General features: G+C 49.1%; 1 protein-coding gene and 1 long non-coding RNA gene across 2 annotated transcripts; one reads left to right on the top strand and one right to left on the bottom strand.

The window, feature by feature from the left end:
* Positions 1 to 53: 53 nt before the first annotated feature.
* On the top strand, positions 54 to 15,527 carry LOC310769248. Its single transcript, XR_014551571.1, has 3 exons — positions 54 to 408; positions 10,804 to 11,294; positions 13,366 to 15,527. It is a non-coding gene; the product is annotated as an uncharacterized lncRNA (long non-coding RNA).
* LOC310768901 (mRNA decay activator protein ZFP36L2-B-like) lies at positions 4,787 to 16,681 on the bottom strand. Its single transcript, XM_083627802.1, has 2 exons — positions 16,558 to 16,681; positions 4,787 to 8,708 (listed from the first exon to the last, which is right to left on the bottom strand). Exons 1-2 carry the CDS (start codon positions 16,609 to 16,611, stop codon positions 7,827 to 7,829), a joined length of 936 nt encoding a protein of 311 aa, XP_083483928.1. The 5' UTR covers positions 16,612 to 16,681; the 3' UTR covers positions 4,787 to 7,826.
* Positions 16,682 to 17,018: the final 337 nt, after the last annotated feature.

Here is a 17,018-nt window from a genome sequence, read left to right as displayed (position 1 = left end):
TGGGGAAGCCCAGCCAGATGGGCGGGGTATAAAGAATAAATTATTATTATATTATTATCTAGGTTGGTGGCCATGACTGTTTCCTGTCGCAGTGAGTTCCATAGGAACTACACACTGTATCTGGTTGGCCGCTGTGAGGTTGCTGGACTAGATGGGCCAATCCAGGAGCCCCTTCTTAGAACCGTAGAGTTGGATGGGAACATGAGGGTCATCTAGACCAACCCCTGGCAAGGCAGCAGTCTTTCACCCAACATGGGCTCAAACCCACAACCCCGGGACTAAATGTCTCATGGGCAACTGACCAAGTTCTTATGCTCTTAACTCTCACCAAGGGAGCGATGAAAAGGATTCACGGGGCGATCTGAACCACGTCTACTCAGAAGTCAGCCCTGTCAATTTCACTCACAGGTAAGTAGGTTCAGGATTGCAGATGATGTGTGAAAGGAACATTTTTTTAATGTGCTGGGAAGCTTCACTGAACTCCTTGCGAGTAAGAAGGAGGATCTGGACCATGGGAAAGAACATTGCTGGATTATATAGCAGCGTATCAAATGTGGACACACTGTTTAAATTCCATTTACAACTAACTAACTAACTGCATCCATTCTTCGGCGATCAGCCTTCTTTATGGTCCAGCTCTCACTTCCATAAATCACCACTGGGAAAACCATATCTTGAACTATACGGACCTTTGTTGGCAAGGTGATGTCTCTGCTTTTTAAGATGCTGTCTAGGTTTTTCATCGCTTTTCTCCCAAGGAGCAGGCGTCTTTTAATTTCATGGCTGCTGTCACCATCTGCAGTGATCATGGAGCCCCAGAAAGTAAAATCTCTCACTGCCTCCATTTCGTCCCCTTCTATTTGCCAGGAGGTGATGGGACCAGTGGCCATGATCTTAGTTCTTTTGATGTTGAGCTTCAGAAGTGTGTAGTCTTGCAAATTAAAAGAGAGAGAAAACTTGTGTACTCACAGCCTGACAATTGCATGCCAATGGCCAGGGTGAGGCCAGGATTTGCTATTCTGCATAAGAAAATTATGGATGTACACTAGCCCCAAAGGCTATGCTGTGTCTCCTCCTTTGGAGACAGCAGTGCTTCTGAAAACCAGTTGTTGGGGACCACAGCAAGCCTCGCGTTCGAATCCTGCTTGCAGGATTCCCATTGGCAGCTATGAGAAGAGGAGGCTGGTCTGATCCAGCACTTTCCTCTTACAGTCTTACTACCAGGGCTGTCCTACCCTTTACCCCACCAGCCTCGGCGGTCCCCAGTTGCCCCTGATAGCCCTGCAAGACAAAGCTCCTTTTCCAGGATGGTTGAAGCCCTGCACAGAAGCACCCCCTCTTAGCACTGCAACATTTTGTTGCAGCAAGAGCTACTTTTTTTAAAAAAAAAAAGTCTGGATTCGCCTCCGGTTCCTGAATTCAAGGCTTGCAGCTCAGATGCAACCCCCCTGCCTGCTTTTGGTGTGTAAAGAAGCTCAAGAAGAAAAATATTATAATACCTGCTGTCAGGGTGATGTTAGCTTCAGAGACACGGCCCTTTAAGGCAGCCCTAAAGCCCAATTCTGGGCACTGCAGGGTGTTTCTAAAAAAGGGTTTCTGGGAATTGTAGTTCTGTGAGGGGTGAACTACAGCACCCATAGTTCTGTGATGAGGAGAAGGCACCCTGAATGTCATTTAATAATAATAATAATAAATTTATACCCCACCCTTCCCGGTTAAAAAACCGGGCTCAGGGCGGCTAACAACAAATTTAAAACACTTAATTATAAAATTAGCATAAAATACAGTGTGAAAACATGAATAACAATAAAATTCAAAAATCAATCAGATAATCCCCAGGGCTAGCTGGCTGAATTGGTCCTACTTGGGCCCTCGAGGAGACCGGGGAGAATTATCTGTGGGGTCTCAGAGTGGGGGATCTTCATAAAAGGGGAGGGTGAGGGAAGAGAAGGGAAATAAAAGATCAGGCTGAATTCAAATTAAAGGCCAGGTGGAATAGCTCTGTCTTACAGGCCCGGCAGAAGGAGGTTAAATCCTGCAGGGCCCTAGTCTCCTGGGACAGAGCATTCCACCAGGTCGGAGCCACCACTGAGAAGGCCCTGGCCCTGGTGGAGGATAGTCTGACTTCCTTAGGGCCCGGGACCTCTAAACGATGGTTGTTCATAAGATCCTCTGCAGGGCATACCAGTTTAAAGGTTTAGGCGTGTGTACCCAGCTCCAGTCAACTTTCCGGTAACCCAGTTAAGAAAGAAGTTCAAGGAAAGGGTGTGGACCCTTTGGTTTTGCAAACAGGATCTGCAGCAGCTTGGAAAGACATGGGCGGTGCATGCAATTGTTGCAACAGGCCTATTCTGGGAGAGGGAAAAGTCTATATTAGGATGAGGAATGGGCTACTGATGGAGAGCCGTCCTGGCTAGCAGCCATTGACTTCAACTTCAGGAAAACCGGAGACCCGTGCTACTGTAGGCTAACCTTTTAGCAGTTAAAGTGCAAGTTTCCCATGACATTCGGGGTCCAGATGGATGACCTTGAGGGGTCCCTACTGCTTGTTAACAGTCCCAGGGCTGGATTTAGGTTTGATGAGGCCCTAAGCTACTGAAGGTAATGGGGCCCTTTATATGTCCAGCTGTCCTTTGTCAACAATGAATCGTCACTGTTTTTTGTGTTGAATAGATGCTATATGGTCATTTATGGACCTAATCAGTATCTCAAGCCATTTGCACATGCAGAATGTAGGCACCCTATATATTTGTTGTTGTTGTTGTTTAGTCGTTTAGTCGTGTCCACCTCTTCGTGACCCCCTGGACCAGAGCACGCCAGGCACTCCTGTCTTCCACTGCCTCCCGCACTTTGGTCAGACTCATGCTGACAGCTTCGAGAACACTGTCCCACCATCTCGTCCTCTGTCGTCCCCTTCTCCTTGTGCCCTCCATCTTTCCCAACATCAGGGTCTTTTCCAGGGAGTCTTCTCTTCTTATGAGGTGGCCAAAGTCTTGGAGCCTCAGCTTCAGGATCTGTCCTTCCAGTGAGCACTCAGGGCTGATTTTCTTCAGAACGGATAGGTCTGATCTTCTTGCAGTCCATGGGACTCTCAAGAGTCTCCTCCAGCACCAGAATTCAAAAGCATCCATTCTTCGGCGATCAGCCTTCTTTGTGGTCCAGCTCTCACTTCCACACATCACTACTGGGAAAATGATAGCTTTAACTATGCAGACCTTTGTTGGCAAGGTGATGTTTCTGCTTTTTAAGATGCTGTCCAGGTTTATCATAACTTTTCTCCCAAGAAGTGACTGCTATCACCACCTGCAGTGATCATGGAGCCCAAGAAAGTAAAATCTCTCACTGCCTCCATTTCTTCCCCTTCTATTTGCCAGGAGGTGATGGGACAAGTGGCCATGATCTTCGTTGTTTTGATGTTGAGCTTCAGACCATATTTTGCGCTCTCCTAGAAATGAGCAAACCAGGGATATTTGAGGGAGCAGGCTAGCAGGCGGGGCCCGTGACTTACATCATAGGAGCCGACACAACACAAAACACAGTTGCTGTACGTAGGTTTTACTTCATTTGTTTTTTATCTCATATTTTGGAAATTCACACCCAGTTTTTTCCCCCTTTAAATTTTTTGGGGGTCCCCAAGAGAGTGGGGCCCTTAGCTAGAGCTTATTTAGCTTATACAGTGGTACCTCGGGTTAAGTACTTAATTTGTTCCGGAGGCCTGTTCTTAACCTGAAACTGTTCTTAACCTGAAGCACCACTTTAGCTAATGGGGCCTCCAGCTGTCGCTGTGCTGCCAGAGCACAATTTCTGTTCTCATCCTGCAGCAAAGTTCTTAACCCAAGGTACTTTTTTCTGGGTTAGCGGAGTCTGTAACCTGAAGCATCTGTAACCTGAAGAGTCTGTAACCCGAGGTACCACTGTATGCAAATCTGGCACTGAACAGTCCTCACCCAAACAGATCTGTTAGTAGTGTTTTCTTTTTCATCCCTGGGATAGCAGTGAGCCTGGGCGATTCAGCCCTGCTTATGGGGATCAGTAGTCTAGGGTGAGGGTGTTTTAGGGAGGGTTGATCTCTTGAACCCCTCCTCTCCCAGGCTGCCTGTGGGGCTTTTGTGTTCTGGGGCCATTCCCGCAAGGCTGTGCACTTTTGTGGGGGCAGAAAGGCAAGCCGGGGTGTGTGGGGGGTGGGTTTGAGAATCTCTGGGCATCCCGACATCACAGGGGACGGCGATTCTTCCTTTAAAAATAAAATAAAACAAGCACGCCTTTTGTTCTCGCAAGAAAGGGGGAGGCAGGGCAGGAAGATGGATCGCTGGGAAAACTCGCTGCAAAGCCCCGAACATCTGTTATGGATTCAAAGAAGCAGCCGGCGAGGCCTGGAGAAAATGCACAAAAAGATTTTACAGTGTGGCTGGAGGCGAAAAAAAGAGAGGGTTATTTTTGGGGAGGGTTGCACAAATTCACCGCAGGTGAGATCCTTGCCTTGCATGAGACCTGACCCTCGCAGGCTTGGATTTGATTGAAGAATGCTGATGCTTCTTAATTCATTATCATTTACATTTCTATCCTGCCTTTAAGCTTAGCCCAGACTCAAGGCAGCTTTGCAAATGAAGACCCGAAGATGCAGCTAAAAAAAGAAGAAAAGCTAAAAACATAGAAAATATTTTATCCATGTACGTGGAGCTCAAAGTTCACCCACATTTACCTTCAAGTCTGCCTGAGCAACCTGGTAGGTTCTAGCAGGTTCAGATTGAGGTTTTCATTTTTGAAAAAATCAAGACGAGAGAGCTTAAAATTAGACAGACTTTATTACGACAGGATCAAACCGGAAATGCAGACGCATCCATTTTAAAAGTCGTTCTGATTAACACAGAAACCCGTTAACGAAAGGGGAAAGAGAGACTATAAATAAAAAGACACAAACAAGCAATAAGTTAATACTGAATATTCCCCCGACACGGACAAAATTAAGGCAGACGTTGGCTTTTTCAATTTTTAAAGTTAGCAGATAAACTAAGAACCTTTTACACACTTCTATAAAAAGGAGAACAAAATAATATTTGGTTCCAAATATCAGAAATAACCTTCATATATTTTTTAAAAAAGGATGCAATAAATAGCTTACAATATATTAAGGATTCAGGGTGGAGTTTTGCCAATTCCGAGGTTCTCTATCCCAGATTCCCACTCCCTGGAGACAGTTTATCGCCTGATATGCTTTCTCCATACACAGAACTTGTGTAGGTAGGAATCGCCCACAATCTCAGGCAACACAATGTGTTCCTGTGCTCCACACATCAAACATTCCTTGGAAGAATGAGCTGCAAAACCAGCACAAGATTAAGGATTGTTTTCCGGTGCACAAAAATATTAGCTCGGTTATGAGAGGTGCAATTCGCCCACCAAGCTCCTGAAAAAAATTATGAGAACCCTCACTCATGCACAAATAGAGATTGAAAGGGAATTCGAGAATGGAAACCCTTCCTTTCCTCCTGTTCCATGCAAAATAATCCGAACCTGCAAAATTCCCCTTATATTTTAAAGGAAAAAAAGAAGTCGTCGTCGTCCCTGTGGAGGAAATACCGCACTTTCTTCAAAAAAACTGAAGAGAATATCTTTTTTTAAAAACACACACACAAACTTGGGGGCTAATCCTGTCCCCACTACAGAAGCATTATTGTGAAGGGCACAGGTGGTCTGGCTCTTTAAGAAGACCGGCTGTGCAATAAGGGGATGAGAGAATTAATGCAGGAGACAGACAACGACCCCGCTCCCCGTCTCCCCCCCCCCCTCAATCTTGGAGATTTGAAGGCGGTTTCAAAAGACGGATTTTAGCAGTTTTTAGCAGGGCTCTGCCATTTGCATCAGGGGTGATGGCGAAAAGGAGAACCCTCTCAACCCATTTTTGAGTCTGCAGACACTGTTTTCTAGATCTTTTTTATCAGGGAACGCGCCAGAGACCCGGGCATGAGCCCAAAAAAACAGTGTTGTGTTGACATACTAGTGCGACCGAGAGTTTCCAAACAAGCCACACGCTTGCCATGGAAAGAAGGCGGCGAAGGGCTGCTGTTTCCGTTGCAAAAACCGGAGGGCCAGCCCAAGACGCAATCTGGGGTCCCTCCAGATGTTTGGGACAGCATCTCCCATCAGACCCTGCAAGGGCTGATGGGAAAATCCCAGTTGCAGTTGGCACCGCCCAGTGGCCTCCATCCTTGGACCCAACTCATCTTCCCAACCTGCTCTGCAAAAATGAATAAATTAAGAAGCACTTGGGTGTTTGGCCTGAGAAAATGCGAAACCCACCGTTAATACAATCTCTTCTCCACACCCACTCCGCCTTCTTCCTCACCCAGCCATTCAGAAATATCCAACATTCTTTCCTCTGAGCACCCAAATTTGTAGGAAGAGTTCCGATTCCAATGTGTCGCCACTCCCTTAAAAATTAAAAAATGCTTTTGGTCTCTGGTCAGTTTTCAAGGTCTTCTTTCCCATTTCTCCCACCCCCTCAGTAAAGTCAGAGAGGGAGAGAGGGAGAGAGAGAGAGAGATCTTGGCAAACGAGTATTTGTCAGTTTAAGTTTTTCGTTCTGTCCGTTTCGTCCTCCAGCTTCTCTGCCCGTAGTAAGAAAGTTCTTGGCTTTCCATTTTTGCATGCTGCCAGATCCTCAGCTGAAACAACAGAAAGGAAAACCCTTGCTTAAGGCTTATTTGGGGGGTGAGGAAAGCAACCACCAAAATTAAGGTTTTCCATATTGCAACTTCAAAAAGACAAAAAGCATAAGTAGCTGCAGATTCATCGGCCCCTTCTCTCATGGAGACAGGAGCCAACATTCAGGGTCGTATCCAATGCTAGCGCTACACAGAGTAGACCAACTGGAGATAAGGAACACTGCCGACTTAGGTCCCTGAATGCTAGTGGGTCTACTCTGTGTAGGATTTGGTTGACTACATCCCAACGGTATCGAAATAAAGTTATGCAAATCTTTTGGAGTCAGAAACAGAACCCAATAATTCACGGGTCACAATATATGTTTTTTGCCAAGGCCCTAAGACAGATTTCCCCAACTTGGTGCCCACGCCAGAGCTTTCAGACTACAACTCCCAGCCATATGCAATGATGACTGTGGATAATGGGAATTGTAGTCCAAAATATGAGCATCAAGTTGGGGGAGGTTACCCTGAGAAAATGTGAGTAGCCCGGCGGAAAACAACACCTTTCTGGACGCCACAAAAAACTTGCCACGTTCCATGGAGTCGGCTTTGCTCCAGACTTCCCACATGTCCCCGGCCACTCTCTGTAAAACTATCGCAGCAACCAGAACGTTGCCTGTTCTCGTGTTTCCACTTCCTTCTCACTCTGCATATAATTTCCTTGATCCCTCCCTCAAGCAGAGAAAACCAGCAATAGCGCAGAAGTTGTTCATCTCAGTCCATTGCTTGAGAAACGTCAGTTCTTTTATCAAACAAAAAAAATAAAATCATCGACAGCATAAAAAAAGAGTCTTCCTAAACAACTCAGGATATCTAGAGAAAGCAGACCATTTTTAAGAGCGCTGGAAGTGGTCTGAGAAAGACACACCTCTTCCCCCCCCCCCCAACAGCATACAAAAACACACACTGTTGCCTCTGGATAAACACGTTGATGAGGTTTTTGAATCGGTGCAGGAACCTAGCGAACCTGTTTAAGCAGAGGTGGAAAGTCAGGTGGGCGTCCACACACAAAGAGCAGAGGCTCCTAGTTGCCTCCAGCTCTCTCTGGGTGCGGACAAGGGAAATCTCGCATCTTTCTCTCCATGCCTCAGTTTCTTCTCCCAACCTCGAAACGCCCCTTCAGTCGTCGGAGACAGAGATCTGGCTGAAGATGGGCAGCCGGCGGCCCAGCGGGCCCAGCCCCGGGGATTCTGACCCACTGCTGCCCCCCGAACTCCCGGAGTCTTCCTGGTCGGAGAGGGAGTCGGCGGAAAGGCTCTTCTGCAGTGTCAGTAGGGCTGGGAAGGCGAAGGGGCAGGGCAGGGACCCCCGAGCGGCTCCGGCGGCAGCATGGAGGGGGCAGGTGAGAGTCGGCTGGATCAGAGCGTCGCGAGGGAAGGAGGTCTCCAGAAGGCGGGGGCCCGCAGGCAAGGGATCAGCGGCGGGGCAGTGGTGAGTCGGCAAGGGTGCCCGCGGGGGCGGCACGCGGCGCTCCTCTGCGTTGTGGATGAAGTGGCAGCGTGCGCCGTAAGGGCAGATGCCCGAGGTGTGGAAGGTGCGGCAAGGCTCCGTCTTGTACTTGGGGTGGCGGCTGAGTCCCCGCAGCTCGGCCGCGCCGTGGGCAAACTGGCACTTGGCCCCGTACTTGCAGACGCCGCTCTCCTCAAAGGTGCGGCACAGCTCCGTCTTGTAGCGGGACGAGGGCGGCTTGGCGTCGCCGTGGCAGCAGCCCTCGATCAGGCTGGTCGAGCGGTCCGCTCGGAAGGGGATGCGCTGGAGGGATGTGGGCGGCAGCTCAGAGTCCCGGCCCCACAGCTGCTGCAGGGGCCACGCTGGGTCGCTCAGACCGGCCGCGGCCGCGTGGGGAGTGACAGCGTCGGCCGGGTGCGCCGCACAGCCGGTTCCTTCGAAGCCGGAAGCCGAGAGGGCGACAGGGCAGGCGGAGAAGGTGCGCTGGAACCGGAGGAAACGCCTTGCATCCGGGCTGTTGTCGTCCTCGTTCAGGTTCAGGCTCAGGAATGTCTACGAAAGAGGGAATTGGGGGAATATTATGAGAATTGAATTTATCAGTCGCTGGTTTTTTTGGCCACAGGCAACTCACAAGCGATGTACAGAAAAATGGCAACTCACAAGCGATGTACAGAAAAATGGAAAACACAAACATAACTTAACGTATTTTTCGCTCCATAAGACGCACTTTTTTCTTCCTAAAAAGGGGAACTGTCTGTGCGTCTTATGGAGCGAATGTGTGGTCCCTGGAGCCGAATTGCCCAGGGGCAAAACGCAGATCATGCTCTCTTTTTTTGAAAGAGGGAAGTGGGTGTTGAAACGAAGCTGCCGATCGTTTGCCGATCGGAGAGAGATAAAGGACGTTAGAGATAAAGGAGGCTGCCTGGAAGCGGGGAGGTAAAGACAGCAAACTTGCAAAGGGGGGAAACAGGAAGACTAAAGCAATGAGGAGAGGAATTACAAGAAAAGGAGGAGCAAAAAACTGCTCCAGCTAAGGAAAAGACTAAGGCAAAGAAGAGGGAAGGGAGTGTTGAAAGGAAACAGCTGGTCGGTGGGATCGGGAGGGAGATAAGGGATGCTAGCGATAAAGGAGGCTGCCTGGGAGGGGGGAGGTAAAAGCTCATGGATCTTCAGGATTTTTGCATTGTGTCACCCCAAATTCACCATCAGATCACATGTCTGTGGCCACAGCATGAACCACAAAAATCATACATCTACTGTTTCGTTCAGAATATTTTTTTTCTTGTTTTCCTCCTCTAAAAACTAGGTGCATCTTATGGTCAGGTGCGTCTTATGGAGCGAAAAATACAGTACATTAAAGCCAGAGGAGAGAGGATAATAGAATTGTAGAGTTGGAAGGGACCTCAAGGGTCATCTAGTCCAACCCCCTGCAATGCAGGAATCAAGACATGCCACTCACTCTAAAAGGCCATAGATGGTAAAAGCCACAGACCTGGTTAAAAAGGAAGGTTTTCACCTGGCAGCTGAAGATATCTAATGAAGGCATCAGGCTAGACTGGGGAGAGCTAAACCCAAGTCAATGGAGTAATGCAGCAGCAAAAAAGGCGAATGCTATTCTGGGCTGCATCAACAGAAGTCCAGATCGAGGGAAGTAATAATCCCGCTCTATTCTGCCTTGGTCAGAACACACCTGGAGTCCTGTGTCCAGTTCTGGGCTCTGGAATTTAAGAAGGATGCCGACAAGCTGGAAGGTGTGCAAAGGAGGGCAACCAAGATGACCAGGGGTCGGTAAACCAAGCCTTATGAGGAATGGTTGAAGGAGTTGGGTATGATGATGATGATGATGATGATGATGATGATGATGATAATGCATTATTTATACCCCGCCCATCTGTCTGGGTTTCTCAAGCCACTCTGGGCAGCTCCCAACCGAATGCTAAAAACACAATACAGCATTAAACATTAAAAACGTCCCTGTATCTTCTAAAAGTCAGTTAGTTGTTTATTTCCTTTGCATCTGATGGGAGGGCGCCACCACCGAGAAGGCCCTCTGCCTGGTTCCCTGTAACCTCACTTTTCGCAATGAGGGAACCGCCAGAAGGCCCTCAGATCTAGACCTCAGTGTCCGGGCAGAACGATGGGGGTGGAGACGCTCCTTCAGGTATACAGGACTGAGGCCGTTTAGGGCTTTCAAGGTCAGCACCAACCCTTCGACTTGTGCTTGCAAACGTACTGATTAGCCACGAAAAGAAGAGACTGAGAGGAGATATGATGGCCAACTTCAAACATCTCAAGGGCCGTCACATGAAAGAGGGAGCAAGCTTGTTTTCTCCTGCTTCGGAGGGTAGGATTCGAACCCATGGCTTCAAGTTACAGGAAAGGAGATTCCGACTAAACACTCAGAAAAACTTTCTGACAGTAAGAGCTGTGGAACAGTCTCCCTCGTGAAGTTGTGGACTCTCCTTCCTTGGAGATTTTTGAGCAGAGGATGGACGGCCATCTGTCATGGATGCTTGAGCTGAGATTCCTGCATTGCAGCGGGTGGGACTAGATGTCCCTTGGGGGTCCCTTCCAACCCCACATTTCTACGATTCTATAATTCCATGCAAGTCCCCGATGCAACTATGACTTCTACACTTCTCCGCAGGCAAAGAATTCTCCCATTCTCAACGCTTGACCTCCAGGGACCAGGGCTACTCTCTCGCGCCAAGTGACGCAGAGGAGGAAGCGATTTGCCGGCTGACTCGTCCTCCCGGTGGGCTAATTGTTTTGAGCTGCGCAATCCGGCAACGTCTAAGCCCAGGCCAGCCGCTCTGAGCCCTCCCTGGGTTTCCCCCGCGAGGGACAAGCTTGTGGCCGCACTCTCCCTCTGCAAATCCCTCAGACGGAGGCAGCTCGCCCCAGAGGATGCTATTAACTAAATGGATCTCCATCTGGTCGCTGGGCGGATGACACCTGCCTGGCCTAGCACCTCAGGATGGCATCCAGGGGAGAAGCCTTGAAATCAAGGGTGAGTAATGCGAGACCCTCCAAATATTGACGGACTTCAGCTCCCATTGTTCACGGCAACCATTGTGGCCAAGGGGCAGCAGAGGCATCTTAATGTTTTGCTCCCTGGCAGTGTTCGAAATACCCCAGGTAGAGGTCTAATAATAATAATAATAATTTTAAAACTTCCCTAAACAGGGCTGCCTTCGGTTGTCTTTTAAAAGTAAAATAGTTGTTTATTGGCTTGACATCTGGTGAGAGGACGTTCCACAGGGTGGGTGCCACCACCGAGAAGACCCTCTGCAACTACTGGTCTTCTGGCAGTTCCCTCACTGTGAGAAGCGAAGTTACAGGGAGCCAGGCAGAGGGCCTTCTCGGTAGTGGCACCCTCGCTTCAGAAGTCAAGGAGATAAAGAACTACACAACTTTTAGAAGGCATCTGAAGGCAGTCCTGTATCGGGAGGTTTTTAACGCTTGGTTTTTCTAATGTTTTTAGAAATGCTGGAAGCCGCCCAGAGTGACTGGGTTAACCAGCCAGATGGGCAGGGTATAAATAATAAACTTCTTCTTCTTCTTCTTCTTCTTCTTCTTCTTCTTCTTCTTCTTCTTCTTCTTCTTCTTCTTCTTCTTCTTCTTCTTCTTACAGTGGTACCTCAGGTTAACGGGACACGGGTGGCGCTGTGGGTTAAACCACAGAGCCTAGGGCTTGCCGATCAGAAGGTCGGCGGTTCGAATCCCCGCGACGGGGGGGGGGGCGTATTAACCTGAGGTAATATTTCTGGGTTAGCGAAATCTGTAACCTGAAGCGTATGTAAGCCGAGGTACCACTGTAGATAAATAGGTACCACTCCGGCGGGAAGGTAAACGGCGTTTCCGTGCGCTGCTCTGGTTCGCCAGAAGCGGCTTAGTCCTGCTGGCCACATGACCCGGAAGCTGTACGCCGGCTCCCTCGGCCAGTAAAGCGAGATGAGCGCCGCAACCCCAGAGTCGGTCACGAGTGGCCCTAACGGTCAGGGGTCCCTTTACCTTTACCTTCTTGACTCAGCACATGGTTAAACTATGGAACTCCCTGCCACAGGGGAAGGGGATGGTCACCAAATTGAATGGCTCTAGAAGAGGATTAGAGGAGGAGAGGGCTGTTGATGGCAGCTAGCCATAATGGCTATGCGCTGTGTCTGCATTTGAAGGCAGTAATGCGTCTGGGTACCAGCTGCTGAAAGCTGCAAGAGGGGAGAGTTGCTCTCGCACTCAGGTCCTCTTGTGGGTTTCCCATAGTGGGCATCTGGTTGGCCACTGTGAGAACAGGAGGCTGGACTAGACGGGCCATTGGCTTGATCTGGCAGCCCCGCTATTCTGATGTTCTTATAGAACCTCCAGGTGCAGAGCCAGTCTATCCAGATTCCTATAGTTCCCCTAGGAAACTGAGAACAGGGTGCTGGACTAGACTCCCTGGTCCTGAATGGGGTAACTGTGCCCCTGAAGGACCAGGTGTGCAGCCTGGGAGTCATTTTGGACTCACAGCTGTCCATGGAGGCGCAGGTCAGTTCTGTGTCCAGGGCAGCTGTCTACCAGTTCCATCTGGCACGCAGGGTGAGACCCTCCCTGCCCGCAGACTGTCTGGCCAGAGTGGTGCATGCTCTGGCTCTCTCCATCTTGGACTCCTGCAATGCGCTCTACGTGGGGCTCCCTTTGAAGGTGACCTGGAAACTACAACTAATCCAGAATGTGGCAGCTAAACTGGTGACTGGGAGCGGCCGCCGAGACCACATAACACCAGTTCTGTAAGACCTATATTGGCTCCCAGGACGTTTCTGAGCACAATTCAAAGTGTTGGTGCTGACCTTTAAAGCCCTAAACGGCCTCAAAGGCCCAGTATCCCTCAAGGAGCGTCTGCACCCCCATTGCTCTGCCCGGACACCGAGGTCCAGCTCCGAGGGCCTTCTGGCGGTTCCCTCATTGCGAGAAGCCAAGTTACAGGGAACCAGGCAGAGGGCCTTCTTGGTGGTGGCGCCCTCCCTGTGGAATGCCCTTCCAGCAGATGTCAAAGAGATAAAGAACTACCTGACATTTAGAAGACATCTGAAGGCAGCCCTGTTTAGGGAAGCTTTTAATGTTTGATATATAACTGTATTTTAATATTGTGTTGGAAGCCGCCCAGAGTGGCTGGGGAAGCCCAGCCAGATGGGCGGGGTATAAATAATAAAGTATTATTATTATTTAGATGGGCTGTTGCCGTGATCCAGCAGAGTTCTCCTTTGGGATCTCTCTCTCAGCATGGGCGAAACTCAGCTCCTTACTCTTTTTGCACTTTGTTGGGGGGCGAGCGCCCGTGCGGCGTGTGAAACGCTTCGGCCGTGACGCAGACATCGCCCTGCTCTGTCCAGCAGGTACCAGCCACCACCACAAGTACCTCCAGATGCCCCTAAGATGCAAATCCTGCTCTGAATAGTGGCTTTTATCCCACAACGGAGGACCATATGCTACAGGTCAATACTACAGGTTGCCAGGGAAACAGACAGGGCATTGGGAACAAAAGTCTCACCACAATGGCTCCCGAGAGTCACCGCCAATTGTGATGGAAATTTCCACACTCGATTCCGAATACCATCACATGCAAACACCTCCAGCCCAACCTGCACCCCAACCGAAGAGGCCAAACCACAAACCTTCCTTCCTATGTTGCTAATATTTCCTGTACGTTAAGAACTTTCGATTAGGCACAAGATAAATGGTGGGTTTTGGGGTTGTTGTTTTTCACTTCGCTTCTCTCTCTGTCTCTCCCATTGCAATGCAGACATTGTTTTGTATACAACGTTAGCAGCAATGCCCTGACCGGCTGAAGCATAGCTGTCAACTTTCCCCTTTAAGTGAAATTCCATTATTCCAAATAGGATTCCTCGCGAGAAAAGGGGAAAGTTGACAGCTTTGAACCACACACTTCCAAAGTTGCAGCCAGGCGTTCTAACCCGGCAGACCCCAACATTTTACAGTTGCAGGGCCCACGTTGAATGTGTATTTGGGGACCAATTTCTTAGTCTTTTACCATATACAGTGGTACCTCGGGTTACAGACGCTTCAGGTTACATACACTTCAGGTTACAGACTCTGCTAACACAGAAATCGTGCTTCAGGTTAAGAACTTTGCTTCAGGATGAGAACAGAAACCGCGCGGCGGCAGCAGGAGGCCCCATTAGCTAAAGTGGTGCGTCAGGTTAAGAACAGTTTCAGGTTAAGAACGGACCTCCGGAACGAATTAAGTACTTAACCCGAGGTACCACTGTATTTGCATGGTTGTAGGGCTGCTGGAGAATTGCACCTTGGATCAGGCCGTGACCCAGGAAGGGGTCCCGACCCACCAGTCGCAGACCATTGTCCAATACTTGCATGCATCCATAACCTCTTTATTTCTGCAAGCAGATCAAGGACTAAGTGGGGCACTGATGTCCCAAAGGGTCTCCAATTCTGGCAGGCTCAGAGGGGCTGTTACACCTTTACTTAGAAGCTGCCCTTCAGGGAAACTGTTAACTAACTTGGAAAGCTGCTAGGTCCTTATTTTTCCCCAAATACACAAAATTATACATGCAGCTGCGTTCAATATTTGGTTCTAAGCAGGAAACAAGATTGATGTTGAACCCCTGAGGGTTCCCCATCTCTACCTTACAAACAACCCTGTAAGGTAGGCCAGCACGATTACCCGATGGGCAAGAACCAGGAAGGGGAATCTCTGTGTCCAAGGCCTTCCAGCATGTTCACAGCAGACGCTACACGCAAACAGGGAACCTCTCTAGATATCTAACTGTGCACCCTGACCTGGGACTAAGCACCACACAACACAGCAGGATGCTGCCCCAGTTCACATGCGGTCAGGCACCATAGCCAACATGGCACCCTCCAGCAGCAAGGGCTTCTGGGATATGAAGTCCAGGCACAGCGTGACGTCCACAACACCCCCTGGTGCATCTCCATTTTGCAGGCAATGTGCAGAATCTCTCCCTCCCTTTCGCGGGGCAAAGTCTCCTTCACCTTTGCAGGAAGGAAGCATCATCTAAAAGCAGACCTCGAGTCGAATTCAGGGCCCCAACGGAACAGAGACATACCGCCTGGGGCTCAGCCAAGGCTCAAATTATGGGGAGGTAGGGAGCCTTTACCAAAACACAAAAACTCCCTATTTAACACCCAGACACTGCTTTATACACACCCCATAATTTCTTAAAAGCAAGGCCCCTCTGCCACCCTCCCTCCGTGGTGGAAATCCCAGGGATCTGGTCCCAGGTTCATCGACTATCGGACTTTGAAACGCTGGTATCAAGTTCATACATTTTGCTGAATTATTTGAACTAAATAGTTTACATCAAGAGTCGGAATAAACTATTTATTACTGTATATGAGTTTTATTACGTTATTATCTTCCTCAGTGGGGTGTGCAAACTGCTATTCTGAATAATGTAGAGGGTACATGGGATGAGTTTATGGAACCCAAGCAGGCAGTGGCCCAAAAAAGTTTGGGAACACAAAAACCCACAAATCAGACTGAAACACACGTCGGCTTTCTGAACAGCTGGGCAGGCTCATCCAAACAAAAACATTTTTAGCATGCACCAAAAAAAAAAATAGAGGAAAGCGAAGGCGCCTGCTTGATTATCAAGAGGCAGGGAGTTCCAAAGGGAACCTTGCAAATAGGATGCTGAAAGAGGAGAGAGAGAATGCGAGGCAGGAGGAGAAGAGGGTTTGATGAAGAACAACAGGTGGACTAAAAATAACTGCAGCAAAAAACCCCCCCAGTATAAAGGCCCAAAGCGATGGGTCAGTTTTTTCAGTGGTGGCTGCCCCCTGCAAGAAGGAAGTCTCTCCAGAGGAGAGCGGATTCCTTCGACGCACATAACAGATCATGATGGGATCCAGTGATCCAGAAAGATCGCTCCATGCACCAAGCAAGCAGCTCAGGAGAAAGCAGAAGACTTCTTGGGTACCCTTGCATTCTTGGACAACGCTGAGTGATGTCTGGACCTGTTGATCTGGCCCAGTAACTTCCAAATTGGAGGTTTTATTTTATTTTAATTTTTGCAAGCGAAGTTACAGCTGGGGAGGGGGAGAGTTTGCTGCAGTTTCCTTAAAACACTTTGATAGCTTGCATAAAAATAGGGGCAGAGTCCCTCAGCAAACAAAACAAAACAAAACAAAAAACAAAACACTGTTTTAAATGAGTTTTCAGAGTACTCCTTGCCTTCTCCTGCCCCCCCTATTTTTAACTACCAAGGTTTCTGGCAGCTAAAAAAAGGGCAGTGAGTTTGCAGAGGCTTAAGCAACACGAGGAAGTTGCAAGGCTAAAAATAAACCGGCAGAAAAGCGCTTTTCCTGAACTTCTGGGAAAGTCCAGCAGTTAAGAACAGCATCCTACAAACACACACCTTACCTTGCAGAGAGCGTCATCCAGCTCCTGGAAAGGACTCAGGAAATACGAGGGCATCTTCTCCTCGTGGAAACGTCTGGCTCTTAAAAAATCGCCCACCCTCCTCCCCGCCAGGGAGAACCGATTAAAACCCAGAAAGCCCTGAAGCGGCTCTTTTAAAAGCCTCCTGCCTCCCATCTCAGATTTGGGGGGAGCCACGCCTCCTGGTCCAGAGTGGGCGGGGCATAGGCAGGGAGGGCGGGGCGGGGGAGTCCCGGGCAAGGAGGGGGCTGACAATCTGGTGGGATGGAGGGATGGAAAGGGAGGGGGGCGAGAAAAGGAACAGGATGGAGAGGGAGGAAGGAATACCTGTGGAAGGTCTTTTTGCGCAAGAGCAGCAAAGCACCTGGGCTCCTTAACTGGAGCTGTGCATTTCAACGAAAGGAAGAGGTGTAGGTTTCTGAGCTATGCAGAACTCTTGGTGC

Source organism: Podarcis filfolensis (genome assembly GCF_964270895.1).
Source record: "Podarcis filfolensis genome assembly, chromosome: 8".
NCBI lineage: Eukaryota > Metazoa > Chordata > Lepidosauria > Squamata > Lacertidae > Podarcis > Podarcis filfolensis.
This window is presented reverse-complemented; position numbering and strand designations above follow the sequence as displayed.